The 24,340-nt window shown below is 40.4% G+C and overlaps 1 protein-coding gene across 1 annotated transcript in view; it reads left to right on the top strand.

The window, feature by feature from the left end:
- Nucleotides 1–24,340, top strand: part of dbt (dihydrolipoamide branched chain transacylase E2) — an 87,968-nt gene extending 63,628 nt beyond the window's left edge. Inside the window, exons 7-11 of the mRNA XM_084692737.1 lie at nucleotides 7,704–7,870; nucleotides 8,021–8,098; nucleotides 12,128–12,319; nucleotides 13,706–13,777; nucleotides 23,715–24,340. Coding sequence (XP_084548863.1) covers nucleotides 7,704–7,870; nucleotides 8,021–8,098; nucleotides 12,128–12,319; nucleotides 13,706–13,777; nucleotides 23,715–23,882 — 677 coding nt within the window. The 3' untranslated portion in view covers nucleotides 23,883–24,340. The remainder of the gene's footprint in view (nucleotides 1–7,703; nucleotides 7,871–8,020; nucleotides 8,099–12,127; nucleotides 12,320–13,705; nucleotides 13,778–23,714) is intronic.

The following is a 24,340-nucleotide window of genomic DNA, read 5'->3' as shown; positions in this document are numbered from 1 at the left end:
CTGATCCTGTGACAAAAAATGAAGTTCTAACTGCGGAGGTAATGTGGGCACTGAAGGTGGCTAGTTCTCATTATTCTTTTAAGTCATCCGAAGATGCCAGCCTGCTTTTCCAAAGAATGTTCCCCGATAGCCAGATTGCAAAACAATTGGCTTGTGGCGAAAGCAAATGCACGTATCTCTGCTTGTTCGGACTCGCTCCCCACTTTAAGAGTCTTACGTTGTCCAACGTGAGGACACAAAGGGCCTATGTAATGCTATTTGATTAAAGCCTGGACCACCATTTACAGTCCAAACAGATGGATTTGCATGTGAGGCTATGGGATGGCGCCAATGTGAAGACCAAATACATCAGCTCTGAGTTCATGGGCCATTCATCTGCCCTTGATGTCGTTGGGAAAATGACCTACCTGCTGTCAGAGATGGGAGTCAACAACCTTATCCAAATCTCTGTGGACGGCCCGAATGTGAACTGGAAAGTGTTTGAAATACTCCAAAAGAGTGTGCGAAAGGATGTGGGAAAGTCACTTGTCAACATTGGTTCATGTGGGTTGCATATACTCCACAACGCATTCAGAGATGGATGCAAATCTACAGGTTGGGAAGTTGAACACACACTCTCTAGCATTTACTGGCTATTCCACAACTGCCTTGCTCGTCACGAAGACTTTGTGACGGCAACTGGTTGCAGCACCAACATGCTTCGGTTTTGTAACCACCGATGGATCGAAAATGTCAACGTGTCAGAACGAGGAACTCTGCTCTGGCCGCATGTAAAGGCCTACGTGAAGATGGTGGGGAAAGGTGAACTACCCAATCCAAAAGTTAAGTCATTTGAGGTTCTGAAGGACCGCTGTGCAGATCCTCTATTCACCGTGAAAGTGGGTATCTTCAATAGTGTTGCAAGAGAGGTCACTCCATTCCTCACCGCCCACCGAACAGACAAACCCATGCTTCCCTTCCTCAGTGAGGACGTGTTCAATCTCATGAAAGGTAAGCATGAACATAGAACAACATTTTGAAGGCATACATGTTCATTTTTGCTTTAAGCATTGCAATAGAATAACTATTTTGGCTTTTAAATGTCTTGTAACATTTTGACAATTTCAATTAGTCTTGGAGTAATATGTGGGATAAAAACGTATTATAAATATATTTATTTCCAGAACATTTGAACAATTTTAAAACTTTCTCTGTACTGTACCTATTAAAAAGTAAAAGCTGGGTTGGAAGGGACCGTCCCTCTTCTAGTGTAATGAGGGTTAATTTAAGTTAATCTGCATCTAGAAAAATAATTTATGAATTGGGTACTATTCACTTGTTTGGCGTGTCTGATCAGACAGTGTATTATACTCACACTATTAACACTTATTATTGAATAAGTGAATTTGCCAATAAAGAGTGATCAGAATTAATATGTTATATATTTGAAATTAGTCATTATTTTCATGTCAATATTTGAAGGGCTCATGGGACGATTTCTGAAGGAAAACACCCTGAGGGAGGCCACCTCCACATTGAAGCTCTTCCATGTTACTTTTCAGGACAGCAGTCTGCACAAAGACTCTTCCAAGATTGACATTGGATTTGCAGCAGAAACCACCCTAAACCAACTCAAGTCTTCCAAGAAGATTTTAGAGAGGCAGGTGCTGGAGATCAAGATGGACTGTAAGAAACTCTTGATCATTCTGACTGAGAAGCTGCTAAAAAAGGGTCCAGTGTATCACCAACTGGTGAGAAGCATGCAGTGCCTTGACCCAAGACGCATGGCCGTGTCCAAGGATCTGTGTGTGCCCCAAATGAGAAGAATGTTGCACACACTTGTTGAGGCCAAACATGTAGACGAGTCATTGTGCGATGACATCCTCCGAGAGTTTTGTGAGTTTTGTGAGTCAGCCGCTCTTCAGGCCAACTTCAGGGAGTTTGACCCCAAGACAGACTGGGTGTACACCCTCCTGTACAAGACAATGGGGTCAAAACCATCGTTTTTCAGTGTGTGGGATGTGGTGAAGGTACTGCTTGTCCTGTCTCATGGACAGACCAGTGATGAGCGTGGATTCTCAATCAACAAGGAAACTATCGATGATGATAGAGAATTAGAAGGAGATGTCCCTGGTGACTCAGAGGCTCATTGTCAACCATGTCAGGTCTGTTGGGGGCGTAAATAAGGTAGAGATCACCAAAGAACTGTTGCTTTCAGCTGCAAGAGCCTGGCAGAAGTACCATGGGTACCTGGATTAAGAGAAGAGAAAGGAGAGGCAAGGAATTGACCTGAAGAGAAAGGCCCTCACAGATGAGCAGGATGACTTGAAAAAGAAGAGAGCAAGAATGGAGACTGATATTAGCGCACGTCAGAAATCAGCAGATGAATATGCTGAGAAAGCAGAAGCTACAAGCCAACTGACCTTCATCACCAAATCCAACAGCTTCCGCCAAACGCAAAATAGAAGAAGGTATCTCTGCTGGAGATTGAAAAGCAGATAGATGCAAAGCTTACAGAAATGAAACGCTAAGCTGGCACGTGACTGTTCAGTTAGGGTCCCGAGGACATTAATAAAGCACTATTCTCTCTCACTAGCCTGTCAAGGGGACAGAAGTGTGTGTGTGTGTGTGTCAGTCAAACACAAAAAGAAAGCACTTGTTATGCAAATGTTGTTTTATAAACCTATTTAAATGTGAAATTGTTTTTGTTGATTAATGGTCAAAGAGTTAGTTTCCAACTCAACATTTTGTAACATTTTGCACAAAAAAAGAGAAAGCAATGTGTGCACTACCTGGATGCTACTACATACTAAAGCTCTTTTTGATGTGTCAGTGTTATGAATGCCTGTCAACCAAAGTACATTTGTAAATGTTTATTCTTTTAATCAACTTTTTAACGTATACACCAAGATTTCACAAAAGGTTTGGTCATGGAAATTGTCTTTAAAGTCATTGAAAAGGCATGGAAAAGTCATGGAAATCCATTGGTCAAAATGTGTATGAACCCTGAACAACGCAATCAATACCAAGACGAACCTTTAGACACCGACGTTGTCTATATAGTCCAAATAATGAGGGATCCTCAATAATAGGAAAATTATAATAATAATAACAAAAAATATATATGAGACAGAACAATGGTTGTGCTCGCCGAAGGCATGCACACCAAATTATACATAAAATGAAGAGGAACCTGCAACAAGATGATAATGATTCAAGAACTAAGTAAAGTGTACCCAAGCTATGTTGTGAAGACATTTCTCAAGAGTTTTGGTACAGATGCAGCTTGCTAATGTTAGCTAGTATAAAATATCCTAGCATACTAGTGCAGTATAAAACTGAACAATAAAACCCGAAAACGATGCTCTACTCCATCTGTAAAATACTGATTATGAGGATGCAGAAGATTGCTTGCGATATTTGTGTTAAAGTTACACACATTGGGTTGTGACAAATCTTTTTTGTTTATGGAAAGCTCTACTGAGGTTAGCACGGTATCGTCAAAATTCATATTGTAGACCAAATTCATACTGGTATATTCCTGTACCGTTAATACCGTCCACCCCTAGTTTGTAGTTTAGCTGACTCATCCTATTCTTCCATTGTGAACTTCAGTGTGAAAGACTTGTTTGAATGTGTCAAAAAAATCATAAAAGCTGTGAAACGTGGCAGTCATTGGGGACAGGATATAGGATGTATTGGATTTAATGAAAAAGCTAACATTTTCACTGGCACAATAGTTTGCCCAATCTTCCCAAAATTGGCATGGATTATCAGATGGATTTAACATTTTTAAAACTCTTATGGCTAATCAAATTGAGCACCAAAGCCGCCAAATAAGAAGTCAGGTGATTTCTCAGCAACTCTTTGATGACCCCAAACTTGGTAATGTAGTCAACCCTATTCTGTGGATTTCCCAAAAGTTTTTTTGTGTCATTTGACCTGCTGGGCATCTTGGCATTCAATGCTGCTTGCAGCAATATTTTTAGTATGGTGTTATAGTTTGTAGAAATGATCCTGAGTACATTCCCCATAAATGTATGCCGAACACTGAAGGCATGCTTCAAAGTTGACACAACTATTTGTGTAACATTATATTTAAGGGTACTTGACTCAAGACCAAATTTGCCGATTCTCTACTTGATTAGGAGTCGGGATCGGATTGTACTTTGTACAGACAAACATAACAGCTTGTACCACCGTGCTAGCATAAGTAGCCTAGGGAAAAACTGGCTGCACTGTTTAGCCAAATCACATCACGCATGACATGTCCACAACTGGAAGCTTAGGTAAACAAGAACAAATTATGAGTATTTAGTGATCCCATACATGTTGTTTATTTGATGGCTTCTTCAACACTAACTTTTGAAATATGCAAGAAAATTTAAACAGTAAAAAATCTAACGACTTCTAGCAAAGGCTACAATGCAGAATGCTGACAAGAACCCCTTGTCATTGCAGTGTGTCACATATGAGAGGCAAGTGTAACTTGAAATTCTAAAATTTCTTCTGAAATTCATTCTTTACTGTAACAGTATGACTCTAGTTCCCAGTTTGGAGCGCATTGTGTGCAAACTAAATTTGCATTTGAAAAAGCTGTAATGTTTTGTATGTAGGCGATGTATTGAATGCGATTAGGGCTGCCACTAACGACTATTTTTATATAGATTAATCTGTAGACTATTTTCGATTAGTCGATTAATTGAAACGATTAATCAAAAAATAAAAAAAATATATAGAATTTTTGGACCATTTCAGTTCATTTTATTTTGAAAACAACAAACTGTATATGTCATTGACAAACAAACAAAGACTTACAAATTAAAGTGCAAAACTGTAGGTTTAAACTATCAACTCCAACGTTAATTAAAATATTTAGATAAGGTACATAACATATCCCAACATACACGAACACACACCCCTTTTAAACCAAAAATTCCAAGGTGCTGGTTCTGGGCTGGTGCTTATGCCAATTCGGTAATGATTCGATAGCAATACTCGCCAATTATCTAAGAACCAGGTAGTGTGCATTTACCACACACTAGAGCCGGACGTTAGGGCTAACGTCTTTAAACCACTTCATAGGCCTCCATTGTCCTAGCAACGCGTCATGGTTACATGGTTACGGTTAACAAGTTAGCTAAATAGCAAGAGAAAGGAAACTTCCGGAGCCGGCGATTGTCATGGTAACGCTCAAACAGTCATTGCGGTAAGCTAATTCTGATGCGAAATAAAACATGTGGGAACACAGCCTGTTACACCTGAATCTGGACAATTTGATCATACCTCTGCCTTCTACTATCGAAGGATGGGAGGCCGACCTGAAAAAAAGGCCTCAAATAACGTAAACTACCAAATTTAGCTACTTTAGCAACTCTGTTGCTACGGACGGCGTGTGAAGTGATGAATAACCTGAAAAGCTCAGAGTCTAATCAGTAGCTAGCTACCTCCACCGCAGTAAAGTTGGTCGCATTTTAATAAAGGAGGTGGGACACAACCTTGTCTACCTTAAAGCAGACATAGAGCCTAGTCAGAGCCTCAAAGTCCCACATCACCGGTCCTGGGTTTTAGTTTCATCGTCAGGTGAAATAGAAATGACTGGGTGCTCATGTGTTGCTGGACGAGGACACTACTAACCCACAAAAAATCCTATATGAACACTTGCATCCCACCTTTACTGGCAGTACTGCAACTAAATCTGTGGAGGTCTTGTAGTCGAAAAATAGTTTTTAACCGATATCAAAAAGTAAAACAGCACGGAAACGGCAGCAAAGTTTGATGCAAAGTGTTTATTCAAATCTAACACAAAGGATTGATTCCAACAAACGCGAGTAGACCCCGGAGTCTGACTGAAACTTTTCTCTGGACATATGCTTATATATTTTCCTCCAATATTTTATGCTATTTTATCATTGGTACATTATATGTGGTCACAGATTCATGTATGCATTTTCACACTCGGTTGGTCCATTGTCACAGAATTTGCATAGCCTGGACCTTCCCTAACTTTTTCCCATCCAGTGCCCACGGGGGGCTTTGCAGCCCAGCTGCACGGTCATACAGAGTTTAAGGACATAAATCTGTCCCCTGATGTCTGGCGCTTGTAGTTCTCAATATCTGGGCCTTGTAGTCTTTCATGGGAGAGGCCTACGCACACACTTCTCTCTGTTGCTCTCAAACTCTATCTGTCTGGTCTTCCACATTTGGCCTCTATGTCTTCTATGTTTTAGTGGTAATACTAATCAGTCAACAGCTTTGCATCTGGTTTTCAATAATATAGCATATAAAAGTAAAAAGGTGATGAAGAGGTTCATTTTCAATCTTATAATCTATAATCATTTCAACTTCATAATTACAGCAGTGTGATGTTTTTTCCACTACAGTCTTTCGTAGCCCAAACACAAAGTAGGATATGGATTTCCTCCGTCAGCTTTTTGTCCACAAAATGAAATGAGTACACATACGATAGTGTTTTGGGTGGTCTCTTCAAGGCTAGGTTTTTCAGCTACATTCTGTTGTAGGACTCATCTGTTGGCAGGCGATGGAAACTACCGTTTGTCACAACAACAATCCCTTTTTGTTGTGGGTGTGTGTTCAACACACTGTCGTGGAAGCTACAGATTTAGCTAAATCTGGTTGTTAGCTGTAGTAAAGCCGCGAACAGCACAACAGGTAGCCTACCAGAGTTCCGCAATGACATTTTATAACAATAATAATAACAATCAAATGACAACATATGTTTAAAAACAAACCAGTTTTAGTAAAATTATAGTTGAAATTACTTTAGAAAGAATCACTGTTGACGGCTGGCTGGGACTAACGTATAGAAAACCGCAACTTCCGCTACTCACCGGAAGTTGCACCCATAATCATTTCTACAGTAGACCCCCTGAGAATAAGGTGGATAATGAATTGAAGCGTTTTTTGTATTTTAGATTTTTTTTTTTTTTTAAGATGCGTCGATTTAAAATATTGATGTGAATCGCGGCAGCCCTAAATGCGATATCCCTTCACCCCTCCTAATCACCAAGTATTGAATAGGCAGATCTGTCTCAAGTCAACTACCGTCCTCCAGGGTTTTGTGAAGATGTAAAACTTTTCAGCCTTCATACAGGGACTAAATGGTTGCGAACAACTGGTTAACTACACCCCCAACCACTCCCCCCTAAAAATGTACCTGCCACTTATCTGTAAGGACTTCTTCCGTCTGACATGTGATTGCTAAATACACGTTTAAATTTTAATCCAAAATGTGCAATAAGTTTGTAAAAGATAAGTCTACAATTGTGATGTGATTAATGAAAAAGGATATACATTCTTTGTAATTTATTAAAATTATAAAAAGTATTAGATGCTTTTCAAAGAGAGAACATCAGCGATCAACAGAATTTAACTCTTATGTCTCTATTCTATATGATAAACTACTGTAGCCAAGATTAAAACGTTAGCCGAAAAGGCAGAGATTCAGCAAAGAAGAATTGAGATGGACAAAAAGATGGACAAAAAAAAATTTCTGATGTGTTTATAGGTAACAGCAAGTATTGGACTGATGTGCACAAGACAAATATGTAGGATGTGTATGGTAAAAAAATGAGTATGATTGAGTGTCTGATGTTAGCATTAGTCCCTAGTAGATAACCACCACTTCCCTGCTTAGGTGGCTCCACTGACTGCCTTTTAATATAATTTGATGCATTTCCTCTGTTGTTTTTCTTTTTAAATAGGGTTCCATAAAGCAATGGTGAGGACCATGACTGCAGCCTTAAAGATACCACACTTTGGATATTGTGATGAGGTGGACCTTACACGGCTAGTAGAGCTGCGAGCTGAGCTGAAGAGTTTGTCTGAGTCCCGAGGGGTCAAGCTCAGCTACATGCCCTTCTTTATCAAGGTGTCCATTTTATAAGTAGCCTCTTTTATGAAATAAGTAATGTATTTACATGGCACGTCTATTGATGATGACAAAGCTACATGATATATGAATGTTGTTGACTCAAACTTGTAACAATCTTTCCTCACTATTTTCTTTGTGTGTATGCAGGCAGCTTCACTTGGCCTGTTGCATTTCCCAATTCTCAATGCCTCGGTAGATGAATTCTGCCAGAATATCACCTACAAGGTAAAACTGAAGTTATCCTTATCAATTGGTGGCGTTTTGAAGTTCAATACGTTTTCTCTAAATTAACCTTTTTTGTGCCTCTTGGATGCAAGGACTTGCATTTTAGATGTTTTTTTTAGGTGTGGTGTCTCAGAGAGCGCAACAATAAATGACAGATAAAAGTGAAAACTTTATTTATCACCACCACAGCAGTCACCCACAGCAGTCATGCAGTCATGGATGGTGACCCACAGCAGTCACCATCCATGTAGACAATTTTGGTCTCACTCGAGCTAGATAGGGTTCGCTATGGACTATCACCTTGTATCAATGGGTTGTCTGTTAGTAACCATTTAGCAGTTGGATGATGCAGTGAAAAAGGATATCAAGGCGATGGTAAGGTGTACGAAACCATGGTGGTGTTTATTCAAACAAACCGCTACAGCAGTTCAAGCATGGCAGCAACACGGGTATTGAAACCCAACCAGCAACACGGACAGATAGAAACTGGTGCCTTTTATACCCTTTCACTGGTATACACCATTGGATGCTTCCATTCACCTCTTAACAATCCTGTCAAATTCATACCCAAAGTAAATTGAAAGCTGTTCTTGAACAATTTGGAAGACATGCATTACATTACATTTAATCATTTAGCAGACGCTCTTATCCAGAGTGACTTACAGTAAGTACAGGGACAATCCCCGTGGCAAGTAGGGTGAAGTGCCTTGCCCAAGGACACAACGTCATTATGCACAGCCGGGAATCGAACCGGCAACATTCAGATCCCTTTAGGTTGGTGGTATTAGTTGGAAGACGCAATGGGACCACAGCATGAAGCCTTACCTAATCCAAGTCAAAAGTCAAATATAATACCACAATATATTCATATTTTACAAAAAACATTTTAAGGGTACATCCAGGCGTTTTCTTTAAGTGCCCCTTGGAGACTCCAAAAGGACCCTTGGTAAACCATGTTTATATTACTTTGGATAAAATGTATTACTTTTCATACAGAACGCACAGATGTTGGGAGCCACCTGGTTGGCTTTAGAAGTCTATGGACAGGATATTGAAGCTCCTATTGGGTCAAATGAGGTGTCAATTGAAAGGTCAGAGTGCAGTGGCTATTTTGACACCACGAACTTTGGAAAATTCCAAATGGAGCCGAAGTTATTACCGAGTGTAATGAGTGACCGGACGCTTCAGTCGGCAAACGTTGCATGATGCATCCAGAGTTCATGGCTATTTATGGATGTAATACATTGTTTTGGATGGATAGTCAGATAGTTTGGACCTTCAGGAATGTAACCAGATCGTTTTTGTTTGCGATGTTTTGCAAAACTGGACAACTGTGAGCCTTGTTAGGTGAGTAGTCTCTGTTTACATCCACGTTGTTGACACATTCGTGGTCGGACGAAGACATTAATTGTACCTGCTGTTGCGACTTGATCTTGAAATGGTTTACGTCAATAGAATCACTAGGGGGGGGGGGATTGTGGGGGGGATGAGAACACTGGTGTTTTCAAAATATTGTGCAAAGGTCAAATTTTGCAGGTATTCATTTCAGAACCAAAGAGAGTGCAGAGCCGCAATTGACGTTGTTTGGGTGAGCGCTTCGAGATCCCCAAAATATTATTTGTACTTTCGCGATGGATCTCTTTTAGCCATGTTGAGCTGGCACTATAGCGTTGAGCAACACTATAGGCTACACAGCGTTTAGCTTAGCTCCTCTAACCTCTTGAAAAACAGGGTTGTCTTTTTAGAATAAATGCTGCCAATGCTGTTTTTGGTACCTATATTTCTCAGATCACAATTCTCTGTCATCTCTGAAGTACTTGTTCAACCCCCACATCTATTCTAGTCAAATGGCCAAAGCTGTGGTAGCCTACATTCATGCAAATGATTATGTGGTCTTCATTTGCCTGTTGTTTCCTACGTTATAAATTGCTTTTGTTATGTTTATCTAAATGTACTATATTGATTCTCTGTTCAATTGTCTTACCAGCACAAGCATCTAAACGTTTTTTTTCATACCAGAAGTCATTACATGTATAATGGTGGAGCCCAGTTGTCATTGGCCTAATTCACCATACAGTGCTTATAAATTTGCAATGTACTGGCAGTTTTGACATCAGTAATCACGTATATGTATGTAACAATTCACTGATCTACAGCTCTAGAAAAAAATTGAGAAAGGCAATTTTGAGTGAGGAACAGAAAGGTAAAATGTAAGAGGCCACTGCAAATTTGACTCTTCAGTTCTAAAAATGTAAGACAATGGTTTTCCAGAGCTGTATATATCTGAAAGTGTATCCACTTAATATTGTCGTTCTGTTCACTAGCCAGCCCCTTTAAGAGCAGCTGAATATCGGTTGTAGCCTAAACGTGTTTTCGCTTCTACATAACTAAACTGAATTTCCCTATTTTTCTACACGGTAATATAGGCAATTTCATTGAGAATGCCTTTGTTAACCACATTAGGTCCATCTCAGTAGCCTACTGCACTTGGATTATAAAAAGGGAAATATTAACTTTGCAGAGTGCCCGGTTATCGAAATATCAGACCAGACTTGCTGCAGACCTAAGGACCAAACAGTGAAGGGACTGTGTCATGAAGAAAACCAAGATGCAGCAAATATTGTTTTCATTATTTCTCAGTAGTTAATGTCGAAATGCCTTCAAGAACGATCGGTTACACTATTGCGAATCCAATGATAATAATAGCCCCCGCCCATGCCGTCATCTCCTTTTATTAGGCCTTTTATTAGGCCTACGCTAATATATTAATAAGTCAGTGTTTCCCCTATGTTGATTTTTCCGTGGCGGTAAATTTCTGCCGCGACGGTATCAGAAATAGGGCTGTACACAATTTTAGGCCGTCTTATCAGCCGTGATTGTTAGAGCGCATGTCGTAGAATAGCACAGACGCGCTTCACAGCACAGTTGAGATTGCGAGTGTGCGTCCTTGAGAACTGTAAGTCGTATAACTTATGTTGTCAGTTCATTTAAGCCTGTTATTGTATTACTCTATAGTTCTTGCAAATTTTAATGAAGTTAACTGGTGATTTTCGTTGTTTGTGTTCTTCCCCTGCTCGCGAAATTGCACGTCTGTTGATTCGATAGCGATTGCTGCCCTTGCTCACGTTTTGTATCTTACGTGCATTATTATGCTTAAGTAGTTTTAATGAATAAATAGTGGGTATGTTGTTATTATTTACTACAGAATGCTTAGCCTATCAAGATCAAATGAAGCAGACAGTGTACATGCTTCCGAGTGGCCTACCTTAATCAGTAGGCTAGGCCACTGACCATTAACAATAAGATGTTACGTCAATTATTAATTGGCAGCATTTATGCCATTTAGAACATACTGTAAGGTGTCTTTAAGTATGCTAACTTTCTTTAGGGGAAACAGGACGAAAATATGTGCAATATTACATTAGCTATTAGACTATTACATTAATCTGCTCCGAAATATAGGGTTAGGGTTAGCACTTTGTTTTGGCCGGGGGAGGGGGGAGGTTAGACCTGACCTGCCCCCACTGCAACAAAAAAATTCTAGGAGAAACACTGAATAACTATCACATATAATATGATGTTTCACTCGTGTGAATATGCAAAATGCCTTTTTGATTTTAAAGTTGTTTATCCGCTTTACAAAACATATTTGCATTTTACGATTATGTATATCGTTCCCAACACACGAACGCCCATGTGCAGCTAATGCACTTTATATAAATCTCTTTAATTTGAGCCAAATAGCCTAATTAGCTTTCCCCAGTGTGATTTTGAAAACTTTAAAACACTTATCTACAAAAAGTCTACAAGGTAGGGTCTTGGAATTAGATTGAGTGTGAAGATACTATTTTATTTTTCTTCACTGGGGTCAAATGAACCCTGCTCAGCGCTTCTAGTGTTAAATGAAGAGACAGAGGCATGGATGCCAAAACACCATATCCCAAAATTGTATATGTGTCCCAATGGGTGGTGATGTAACACTAATTAACTTCTCTTTTTGCTTGTATCTACCCTTGACTCCTTTTACAGGCAGCCCACAACATTGGCTTAGCAATGGATACAAACCAGGGTCTGCTGGTTCCAAACGTGAAGAACGTACAAGTGCTGAGTGTGTTTGACATTGCTGTAGAGCTCAATCGACTACAGACACTTGGTGCAAATGGGCAGCTGGGAACCGCTGACCTCATGGGGGGCACTTTCAGTCTCTCCAACATTGGCTCAGTAAGTGCAGAAGGGACCTAAGTCGTACAGTTGAGTTCCATAAATACAAAAATAAGAAATGTATAGTACTAGCATAGTCAACTTATGAAAAACATCATTGTAAAACAAATTTGCTTATTCATATTACTCATTTCCATCACAATGAGGGACTGTTTATGATCCTTAGGATTGTGTGGATAAATGATCACTTCTGGAGTTTAACATAGCACTAAAAAGAATATTCATGAAATGTCCCCATTCACAACTTTTCACCAGAAAGCACTAGAAAACATTCAAGTACTAACACCTGGGGCACACTGGCTTCGAAGCGCTGCGATTAGCTGTGAAGTACCTGAAAGCGCCGCCTTTTTTCTTTCGGCGCCCATGTTATCAAATTAGACCGGCCACACGGGCTGCAAAGCGCTGCAATTGCTCGTGCTCTGCAGCGATCGTTTCAGCAGCAGGTCGAATTTTTTTGCGAGGCGCTTGCAAAATCGGCTGCAGGATGATGAAATACACCATATTAGTTGATATATTTGAATTAAAAAACATGTTCTTAAAATTTTACTATGTTAATTGTAGACTACAGTGAACATTTGTAAAGTTGTAGACTTTATAATTTTTTTTATATTACTTTGGAGGCCTAGGTACTTTACCATTATTCACCCTATATAAAACCTAACTACACAATGTTGGTAACGCACGGCCGTTCCATGTGGTTACCCTGATAAAAATAAATGAAAATAAATAGATTGATCTGTTGAGCCAGCATGCCCGTAGTTGTTTTGTTTGAGAGAAACAATTTGTCACGCGTTGCACACAACACACACGCCTGCAGACATAGCCCCCAAGTCGATTTTGAAAATCAGCAAGAAATTCAAGGAGATGGACGACATCAAATTAATTCTCAAAGTTGAAAAGCACAGGGAGTTGTATGACCCCCAGCACCAACTGTACAAGGACAACGTAGAGAAGAATCCATGCTGGGATGCTGTTGGAATAACACTTTTCCTAAATATAACCTATGCCATGTTTATGTACCATGTCAGCGTTACATGTGAAAAAGGAAAGCTCAGAGTAGCTGAAAGGCTTGGTGTCCGGCGCAGAGAAATCCGTGTCTGGTGTGAACAGCATTGAGCCAGTCGCAGTCGATCTTGACGCTTCCTGGCGCTTCCAAGCCAGGATGAAGGAGAGGAGATGAAGGGATAAAACGGGAGGAAAGAGGACAAACTTTTGGGACACCTCTGGTTGTTGACGTGTCTCAAAATGCTTATCCCTAAAGTGTAAATGAATGATGATTTTTTTTTTACTGTGTTTAGTGGTCATTAAGGAAATAGCTTTGTCTTAAAATGTTGACATCCTAAAAAAATATCTAATGTTGTACTTTAATGTTTGTGTTTAACTCAGATTGGAGGTACATATGCAAAGCCTGTGATTCTGCCCCCTGAAGTGGCCATTGGTGCACTGGGAAAGATTCAGGTTTGTGGATAATTACTGAATCAATAAAGTGAAATGTTAATAGCCTTATTATATCAAGAACATGGTGTGTTAATCCCTAAAATATATAGCTAGGCTTGGGAACTTACAAGACACAAATAAATGAATAATGTGAACAGTGAAGTTTTTTTTGTAACAGTTTACATTAGATTACAATACAATGTAACCACAAAACAATACCTATTGCAACATTGTAGTTACATAGATTTAGTAACACTTTACGGTTTAGTAGTACATATTATTATTACGGGAGAGGTTGGGTTTCCCAGGGGTAAATGGGTGTCAACATTTATCTTGCTTTGGTAACCAAACTTTCAACTGCCCCTTACACCCATCCCCATACTGTTCCTTCTTAGTCTTTTATAATTGGGTGTGCTTGCCTTTGCAGTACATAGACAATGTCCTGGTCCCAAGCCCCCACCCCTCGCCCCTCGGCTTGACGTAACAGCCCCGGTGGATGTAGATGGTATTGCTTTTACGGTTAGGTTTCCAACTCTTCCGGTCGTTTTTATTCTATTAACTCCAGTCAACATTTACAAAACTATCTCCCCAATGATTTTTGTTCGATTCTCGAACCTGGCTCATACTACTAGCTTTTTAATAGAATAATATTTCCTGATTTTTGCTAAGTTTGAAACCAATCCGAAATGGGTAAACTCGCACCCCATTTATTTGCCTAAATCAATAAAAGACGCCTGCAAATGTGCTCGCGGATACTAACAGGGCACAAGCACAAAAGTTCATATTGGCCGATAGCCGATTTACATTGAGCTGAATGAGCCATAGACTTATATTGAATGAGCACAGGGAGGCATGGCTTGAGTTGCCTGCCTTGTTGTAGCAAGTTTAGCAAATGGTTGTCACACATACATGAAATGTTGTTAATATAGTTTATTCCCGTTATTTTAAAACAGATTTGATATTTCGTAAAAACGTTCATGACATGATGGCAAATATATTATGTTAAGCGCGAGCATATTGTTGACATGTCTATCTGGAGCAAAGACGAAGATTCATACTTTAACTGTTAACCACAATCGGAAATGATATATTTAAATAATATCAGTCTTGCCTTCAGAAGCTTTTTTCAAACACACCCATTATTCTTTTTTGATCGTGTCATCAAGCCAGACTGCTTTTGTGGGACAATGAAGGTCCTCAGTGACTATGTTTCACCCCCACCTACATCTGATGGAAAGTCTTGTAGCCTATATAGTTCTGTGAATAAGCCCCTTTCAAAGGCAGATGTTCAATAAAGTATATTTTAGACACAGTTCTTAAGCTTTTATTTATTACATTATTACCAAGTCTTGTTAGATCATGTTATATCCATTAATAGGCGTTTGGTTTTGTAGGATGAAAAGAGACGAGGCCTCGAAGCTAGGGAAAAAAAGAGCCACTGTTTAAAGCTAGACCGGAAGACACGGAAGTGGAAAGATGGCCGCGTCCAGTCTCGCTCTCTCGCTTGCCTCACTGCGCCACTGAGCACTTTTCATAGAAATGAATGGGGACGCCATCTTTGAAGACAAAAGTAGCTTACTCTAGTTACATTAACTCTATGCCTGGTCCCGATTGCGTTGCTTGTATCCGTGCAAACATTCCATTTGACAGTTTAGGCATAATTTTAGTTTTTGTGGAGAAAAGTTAACGGTGGCTTTCTAGCAAGCCACAGTCACAAAAGTCACTAACGTCACAAATCTACTTATGATTACCTAGATTGGCCTAGAACAGTGGTTCTCAGTGACTCCTAAGGAAATAATTTGCCATAAATCCTAACATTGTAAAATTAATGTATCATTTAAAATTGTATCATTTTTTTAGGGGGGGGGGGGGGGGTAAGGGTGGGCCAGCAGTTTGTGTTTGTTGGTCATTGTCGGGTACTGTCGGGAGAGTTAAACATGTTCAGTCAGATCGGGTGAAGTTGTTGAATGTCTGACCAATGTGAAGGGATTTCCAACGAACTCCAACATTCTGACTGCTCGTTACCTTGACAACTAGGCCCAACAATGGCTCGTTTCTGGACCCAAGAACACGAGGATGTACTCCTGGAGTGATGGGAAGAGAGAACCCATCTGTACGACATTAGGAGTTAAGGCCAATTTATACTTCTGCGTTTTTACGCACACGGGGAACGCCCTCTCCGTCAAGAAACGCTCTCTGCGTGTCCTCGCAGAGCCCTCGCAGAGCTCTGCGTGCGCTTCCTGATTTTCCTGACTGTCCGTCGGTCCGTGCGTCTTTTTACGGATACCCCTTGGCTATGATTGGTCCGTATTAAGAACCGCTTGCGTCAGGGGTGGGGGTTGCCGTGACCAACAAGAGAACAGAATCCTTTGACCGCCATTGTTGTAAGTTTTTACAACTCTTATTTCAGCTAAACAGTACATGTAAATCAGCATCTGAATTGAAATGTGACGAGAAATGGGCAGTGTAGTTGCTGAAAATGTGCTTATTTTATTGATGAAATGGTTCATTTGTTCATCTGCTCCGACCTTTCGATAACCTAGCTAGCATCGCAGTGCAGCGTCCTCTACTGTTCTGGCTGTGAATTGCTTTCAGAGCCGTCGGAGTAGTATAAATTCAACCAGTCCGTCCGACTCCGTGCGTGCGTCTGTCCGTTAACGGAGACGCAGAAGTATAAATCGGCCTTCAGGCATAGGCTACTCCAACCGAGACAGCAAAAGTGCCGCAATGAGAAACATCGCGACTGGCTAGCTAACTAGTTCAGCTATGTTAATCTGTTAACAAGATGACCTATTTAGACTACATTTAGCAAACGCTTTTATCCAAAGCGACGTACAAGGGAGAGATATAACCTCAAACTAGTTGCTAACACGGTGGTACATTTACATTTAGTCATTTTGGCAGACGCTCTTATCCAGAGTGACTTACAGTAATTACAGGGACATTCTCCCCGAGGCAAGTAGTGTTAAGTGCCTTGTCCAAGGGCACAACATCATGTGAACCTTCAGATTACTAGCCCGGTGCTCTACCCGCTCAGCCACCTGACTCCCTGAGTCCCACCTGACTCAAGTTCTAAAAGAGTACAAAAATATCGATTAAACACTTGTCCTGGACAACGACAAACGGCATTCTAGTCCTGACAAAACGGCATTCTTACTTCAAAGAAGTTACGCTGTAAGTTTACTGTTGTGAGTTGCTAGGATAAACCCGGTCTTGTGGTTCAGTTCACTCCCTTGGTCAAGTCATTTGTTGCCACCTAGCCTCCTGTGGCTCCTTAACATTTAGTGTTGGGTTAGTTCCTGGCATTGACCAATTCTTTATTGATAGCGGTTTGTTTTGCTGAACTGGCTGGTACTCCTTTGCCATTACACTCAGCTCACTTGCTTCTTTTCTTTGTGCCCATTTCAGGTAGAAATTAATTGCGTTTTATGATGCCCTTGAAACACAATGAACGTTTGAGGCCTGTAAAACTGCTAATTTAGCAGTGGCTGCTTCTAGCAAAGCTTCGAGCTCCAGCTGTTCCTTTTGCCTTTTTAGCTTTTGCTGTTGCTCTTCCAAAGCCTGTATTTTCTTTAAAGCTTCCACACAAACTGTTGACCACATTTTCACTTTGGAAACTAGAGGGTACAATTTATGGGAAAATTGTCGGGTGTGCTTGCTTGCATCGGTTGGAGATGGGTCTGTCCCCTAAAGTTTTTCCTTTCTAGTGATATTTTCAAGCATTTAGCCTACTCATCTTGCATTAATTCATTAAGAACCCCCTTTGAAACAAGCGTAAACCCCTTTGAAACAAGCTATTGAAACAACGTTGTCACCGGTAGTATTTCAGATGGAATCGCAATTCAAACAGCACCATCTGCTAAATAAAAATGTGCCCCCCAAAACTTAAATAAGCTTTACATTTATTTAAGGGGAAATGGCTAATTCAAAAGAAGTTTGCAGGAAGCGATCATTGTCAGTAGCTAACAATGCCAAATGCGACCATTTGGCTTCAGTTTAGAGCCCTGCGTGGAGAAGCTGACCCCAGTAAATTGTGCTACGAGCAAGCTAGCTGCTATTGCTAGCCAAACTTCACTGAGGGGATTGTTTGAATGTGCTGTAAAATAAATCTTTTCTTTAAACTTTTCTTCTTAAAGTTTAGGCTGTGGCATTGAAGACTGCGACGCACCACACAAGCTTGAGTTTAAATACATTATTTAATGTGACATTACTTACTGTACATGCAAGTCTTGATTTGCATGTGTGATGCTTGCTAGTACACCACAGCACGATACGATACTCACTGTGCAACAGCACATCTATGCACATCGTATCCATGCGTCGTTGCTAACGTGTTCTGACGTTGTGTTGTTGCACTGAGTTCCCTTTGTGAACACAAGGAACTTTTTGCCACAAAAACATTGTAACCTTTTAAACCGTGCAATGGAACGTAAATCCCAATAGAAGCAACGCAATCTGCACCAAGGTGAACATTTTAACACCGACGTTGTGTATGTAGTCCAAATATTGAGGGATCCTTAGGGGTGGGAAAACAATAATAATATATATGTGAGAGAACAATGGTCGAAGGCGCGAGCACACCCAATAAGATCATCAGGGGCGGAAGGGGGGAAAAAAGTGGCCCGGGAGTTATACTTTCAGACCGGCCCACTCAATACACGGCGCGTTGCGCACTCAATGCATCGTACGTATTGACCAGTCATTGGCCTACTTGGAAAAATACCCATACACTTAACATTATTTTGGAAGATTACAAAGAAATGAAATTCCAAAGTCTGTAAGAACACATTTCAGAAAGACACTTCAGAACATTTTTGAAAAATAGGCACCATGAGTGTGAATACAGATCGCGAGGAGGAGTATAAATCTGTCAGTGATTGGAGCCTACTAAAGGTCTTGGAGCAAAATACGTTATCAAGCTGTGTAATACGGAATAGTATGAGATGCTAGCGATGTCAGAGGGAAGGCCGGTAAGTGAAAGAAGTGGGCCAATATTTGTTTTTCAAATGGTTTTTCTACTTCTGAGTTTTTTCGCCGTTTTGTGGCAACCAAACAGACATGCACCATGAAAGCAGAATTGGGTGACGTTTTGGAAACTGCCAAAAGAGTTGTATTTCTGACCGCACAGACACATAAAGGATATCAATGGTTTCGTCAGAGTCTTGGGTCTCGGAAAATATCCTTATTTTTTGGATTGGATGTACAGTTTTGCGTCTAGGTTAACTTGTTTGAGGTGTGGATTCTAGCTACATTTCTCAATCGAGCTAGCGTGATGGCTCTCCATAACTAGGCTAATAACGGTTCGAGTTTTTTTCCACAATCGACCAAATTGGCTAAACAAGGTATGTACATTGAGCTTAAAGTGTACATAATCTAGCTAGATCGTTTTTATTTTAGCAAGTTTTCAAGAAATCTGCAAAAAACGAGGCGCGACTGTCATAGCTGCCCGTCACGAACAGCCAAAACAGGGCTGGGGTACAGTAACGCTAAGTGTTTGCTGCAGCTGGAGTTAATCCTACGAACAAACGCTTTGTAACTGGAAAGTTTTTGCTTTTAATTGACGATATTGAACACCAATGTAAAGTAACTTGTCTTTACTCTAAATATCTTCTCCGTTTTCAATTTGAAGTAGTAGATATATGTAGCCCTAAAGTCAATTTCCGGTTAAGACTTGGCTTTTACCTGAGTTCCTTTATACCACCTGACTAATGTCTAATTTTGAAGTGAGTGGAGTCCATAACACATTTCCAGTTATTTACTGAGTATTTATTTAACCAAATTAGCCATGTATTTGAACGAATAATTCCATACCACAAATAAGATTTAGGCTATTTAACGAAATTGCGGCCCAGAATAAAACACTTTAGGCCATGTGTTCACCTCTATGAAGGGCTATGTGAAAACTGCGCGACCGGCAACAATGGCGGCCAGATCATCCAGAGAGTCCGCTAAATATAATATTTTCGGCTTAATTAATTGATAAAAAAATTATGACAGTCTTGTTTTGTGTTATATGCAGTCATGAACATATATATTTGCAACCATTTTCCTAATTGAAACGTTTCTAAAAATCGCTAGTTTGGTACGCTAATATTACAGTGCTGAATTGCACAACAGTCCCGCATTTCTTTGACTAGCATGTCTACAGTTTAAAGTAAACTCCATTAGCAGCGAATTTCGTTTAAATCAGTGCATAACACTACTTGCTTTGGAGATATCGATACGTGCTAGATGACGTACCTGTAACCAAGTGGTGTCCCATTTCCTAGGGCTATGTAGCCCTTACCCCTTACTTTCGAGGGCCAAGGGGAAGGGGTAAGTTAAGGGGAAGGGCTAAGGGGAAGGGGTAAGGGGGAGTATTGGGATTCGGCCCAAGTAAGCTCCCGACCTCACTTGGTTTTAAGGGGTGTATACCCCTTAGTCTTAGCCCTTCCCCTAGCTCAAAAAGAGTATTGGGACACCACTAGCTCTCACGGGAACGCGCAAAACGAAGGGGAAGGGGTAAGGGGAAAGGGTAAGGGGGAGTATTGGGATTCGGCCTTAGTCTGTCCGCTAGCAACCCTACGTGGCTAGCCGGCAATCGCTCCTGCCAAACTGGTCGTCCCACGTAGCTGAAATGGAACTGCTAGCGTTTCCGGTAGCTAGCAGCGCTATTCAGTGGCGTGGCTCCCCCGTAGGCCGCCTCAAAGGAACCACGAGTGCCCAGGATACTCGGGTGCTATTTGAGCAGCAGGTTCTCTGGTACACTGACCCGGTATACCGTACTAACACGAGTAGGCATATAGCTAGATTAGCTAGTACTAGCTATAAATTCACAAAGCTGAGCAAACTAGATAGCTCCAAAACAGAACATTACTGTCACCTTTCGTTGGCTGAACGAAAACAACAAAAACCCTTAGGTAGGCTATACTAACTACTAACAATGGCTCAACATTCTAACTACTGCGGTCATATTCTTCTGTTTTTAATTTCACTCCTTTCTGACTCGTTATTCTCCACACCGTCGGTCTAGTATTAATCTCTCCTCCTTTCGCGGCTCTCCTCGTCGTCTGTCTTTTCGATCCCCCCCGTATCCACCAATAGGGAGTCGCTATACGTGAGTTGACCCTTTACCCCATTAGCATGTTAGATTGGTAGGCATATCATTACCAAAACGTACCCTATTACTTTGTCACCAGTTATTTAAGTACCATCTATATATTTTAGATATAATATTAATATTCTAGCACTAGCCTCAGGTTATACCCAGACAGATCAATGGGGAATCACTTTCTCTCTTAAAGGCTGTTCTCCTCGACTTTTTTGGTCTTTTTAAATCTAACTCTGTATGATCCGTGTGGTCCTTTTGCCCTTTTAAATGCTATCCTTTCTCAGCTTTCTGCAGCCACATTGCGCGCGCATCCCGAACGTTTACAAACAAAAAATTGGTCTATTAATTCAGCAACAGTCGAATGACAGGGGAAGACAATACATTAGGTCATCACTTCAATTTACAAATTAGTAAATACATTTAGGAATGCACCAAAATACTGCTTTCTGAGATAGCATTTTTTTTCCCGGGGGGGCATGCCCCCGGACCCCTCTAGCAAGGCGAGATCCTTGCCTAATTATACTTTGTAGCCCCCCCTGGAAATAAATGCACCAGCCGCCACTAGCGCTACTCATACCTAGGGTGACCAGACGTCCGGATTTCGTCCGGACAGTCCAGTTTTCCAGCCATTTGTCCAGACCGCTGTTGCGTGTCCTCCTTTTCGCCCTTTTGTCCTCCTTTTTGACCCTTCCTGCCCACCGTCGCAATTTACCACTCGCGTAGGCTTTCAGATGCCAAAAAGAAAGACCTCCTTCAAACCTATGTGGAGTTCAGAACTCCGCTTTGCCACTAAGAGCAGCAAAGATCAATATTATGCCTTCTGTAAACTCTGTCGCATTGATATAGACGTGAGTAGTAGAGGGAAAGGGGCTTTAGAGCGGCATGCCTGCGCTACGCAACGGCACAAGGATAATGCTAGTTCTGCCAGGCACTCTTCCTTAACATTATTTTTTGCTCCGAACACAACAACAGCGGATGATAAAACAATGCTGCTGAGCTGACCAAATTATATATTTTAATTGGGGTGTGCTTGCCTATCTCACATATATATTTATTCTTATTTATTCTTATTGTTTATTTTTGCGCCCCTAAGGCTCAGTCAATATTTGGACTACATAGACAGTCGATGTCAAAAGGTTCGTCTTGGTCACGATTGCGTTGGTTCTATTGGGACTTATGTTCCGTTGCACGGTTTAGGTTTTAATTGTAAAGGTTTTTGTGGCAAAAGTGAAGCTAACGGTGGCTAACTTGCTAGCCACAGTCACTGACGCTACTGTCGTCACTAACGTCACGAAATATCGCGTGACTACCTCTAGCAGAACATTAGTTTAGCAGCTTGTAACTTCTGGGAGATAGCTTGGCTAACTGCTTTACTGCAAGGGAGCTGCAGAAACGCCACAAGCAAAGAGGTCAGGGTGATAACTATTTACTCATTTTACTTTGTGATATGAAACACAATTGTGAAGTGTAATGTACAATATAAGCTGATATAAGGAAGTAGTTACATCTACTTTTGGAAACAGTAGTCTACTATGTCACTAAAGCATTAGCATCATGACATTAGCCTCTGTTGCCCGGGCAACACATACTACAGCGGTCTATGATACATCTGTTTTCAATCGTTAAAATAAACATTATTCACAAATACATTTTTGTTGTAGGACTTATTATGACATTAGATTACAAGTAAACGATTTGTTGGTGAAATTATGATTACCTGTGGTTTCAAACCAGTGTAGCTCACTGCAACGCTGTAGCCTAGTCCTGTAGCTAACAAAAACATCTCCACAGCTGTTTACAGTACTAGTAGTAAGTCAAACGGCGGCACATGTTCGGCACTACCCTTACTTAAATCAAAAGTCTTTCAAAAGGTGAATCTATCTGACTTGTGACTACTAACCTGAACTCCATTGCCACAGCCTAAACTTCAATCTGTTCATTAAAATAATTCATTTCAGCCAAGACCGTACAACGGAAGTAAGGTTAAATTGAATTCAACCAACGCAATCGCTACCAAGACAGTCTAGTAGTAGTTGTAGCCTACAATTTACCTGGGCAGCTTTTCCACACAGTAGGGCTTTATCGCATTTTGCCTTGTTACTGACAATGATCGCTACCACTGACATTTTTATGAATGAGTGATTTTCCCCTAAATAAATGTCAAGCTTATTTAAGTTTTTGGGGGCATATTTTCAGTTAGCAGATGATAATATTTGAATTGCGATTCCATCTGAGATAGCTAGCGACTGCTGGTAACGTTGTTGTTAAAATAAATTTCAAAGGGGGTTCTTTATTAATGAATGAATGCAATATGGGTAGGCTAAATGCCTGAAAATATCACGAGAAGGGAAAAACTTACAATGAGTTTAAGTCATAGAGATTAGGTAAATTTTTACACCGGTCTGCCAAATGTATTCGTTTTGATTCAACTATGAGGTTGCTGATCACCATTCCCTCTTGCAGGGGAAATGAGAAGACAACTATTTCATTCTACTCTTCACTCTTAGTATTTTGAGTTGTAAATGAGCAGAAAAAAATATGCTTTTAAATCTATGTAATCTTTATAAATAATAAGTAGGCTATGCATTTTAATATAAAATATACAGAAATATCAGTTGTAAAATGTAATTTAAATACGGACCCCTGCAACCAACGCAAGCAAGCACACCCTACAATTTCCCCAGAAATTGTACCCTCTCTAGTTTCTATTACAATTGAAATAGTTTGGGGAATGGTACTGTCTCATTTTCTTATTTATCTTTTGACTAAACTTGCCAAAACAAACATTCACTGTCCCAATACTTTTCAATGCACTGTAAAATGCTACGTGATATATAATATTGTGACCTGGTTTTATACCCCTTCTAGATCCTTCCAAGGTTCAACTCAGCAGGTGATGTAGCAAAAGCCCACATCATGAATGTCAGTTGGTCAGCGGACCACCGGATCATTGACGGGGCTACCATGTGTCGCTTCTCTAACCTATGGAGGTCTTACTTGGAGAACCCTTCCACCATGGTCCTTGATTTGAAATGAACAAACCACACTACCACGCGTAGTCATGCAAAAAGTCACCATGTATGATTGACTGTCTTGTTTTGTATTATCAGCTAGGTTGTATGTGGTTCTATATCGCTGTTACCCATATTTCCCTTCATTATACAGTATCATTGATGGCGATACATAACTTAGATAATTTATAAAAATCATCAGTGTGTTTAAGTCCATCTGTTACTGAAGCAATGGCTCAATTCTGAGGACCTAAATGCTGGGAGACAAATGTTAGTATCATATTTCTAAGGAGAATCCGAGAAGCAAATATGTGTGCGTTTGTGATGTGGAATTGCTCATTGGGTATTGAGATGAGTTATCAACTAAAATTAATGATCATAGAGCACTCAGTTTAAGGCTAGTTGGGTGTAAGTGCTGTTTCTAGAATGTTCTGTTTTCTTGAAAATTAACATTGTTTTGATGGAACTATAAAGGTATGAATT

The sequence above is a fragment of the Hypomesus nipponensis genome, chromosome 26 (assembly GCF_054491055.1).
Source record: "Hypomesus nipponensis isolate SF chromosome 26, ASM5449105v1, whole genome shotgun sequence".
Taxonomy (NCBI): Eukaryota; Metazoa; Chordata; class Actinopteri; order Osmeriformes; family Osmeridae; genus Hypomesus; species Hypomesus nipponensis.
The sequence above is the reverse complement of the archived record's forward strand: the minus strand, read 5'-3'. Positions and strand labels throughout refer to the sequence as shown.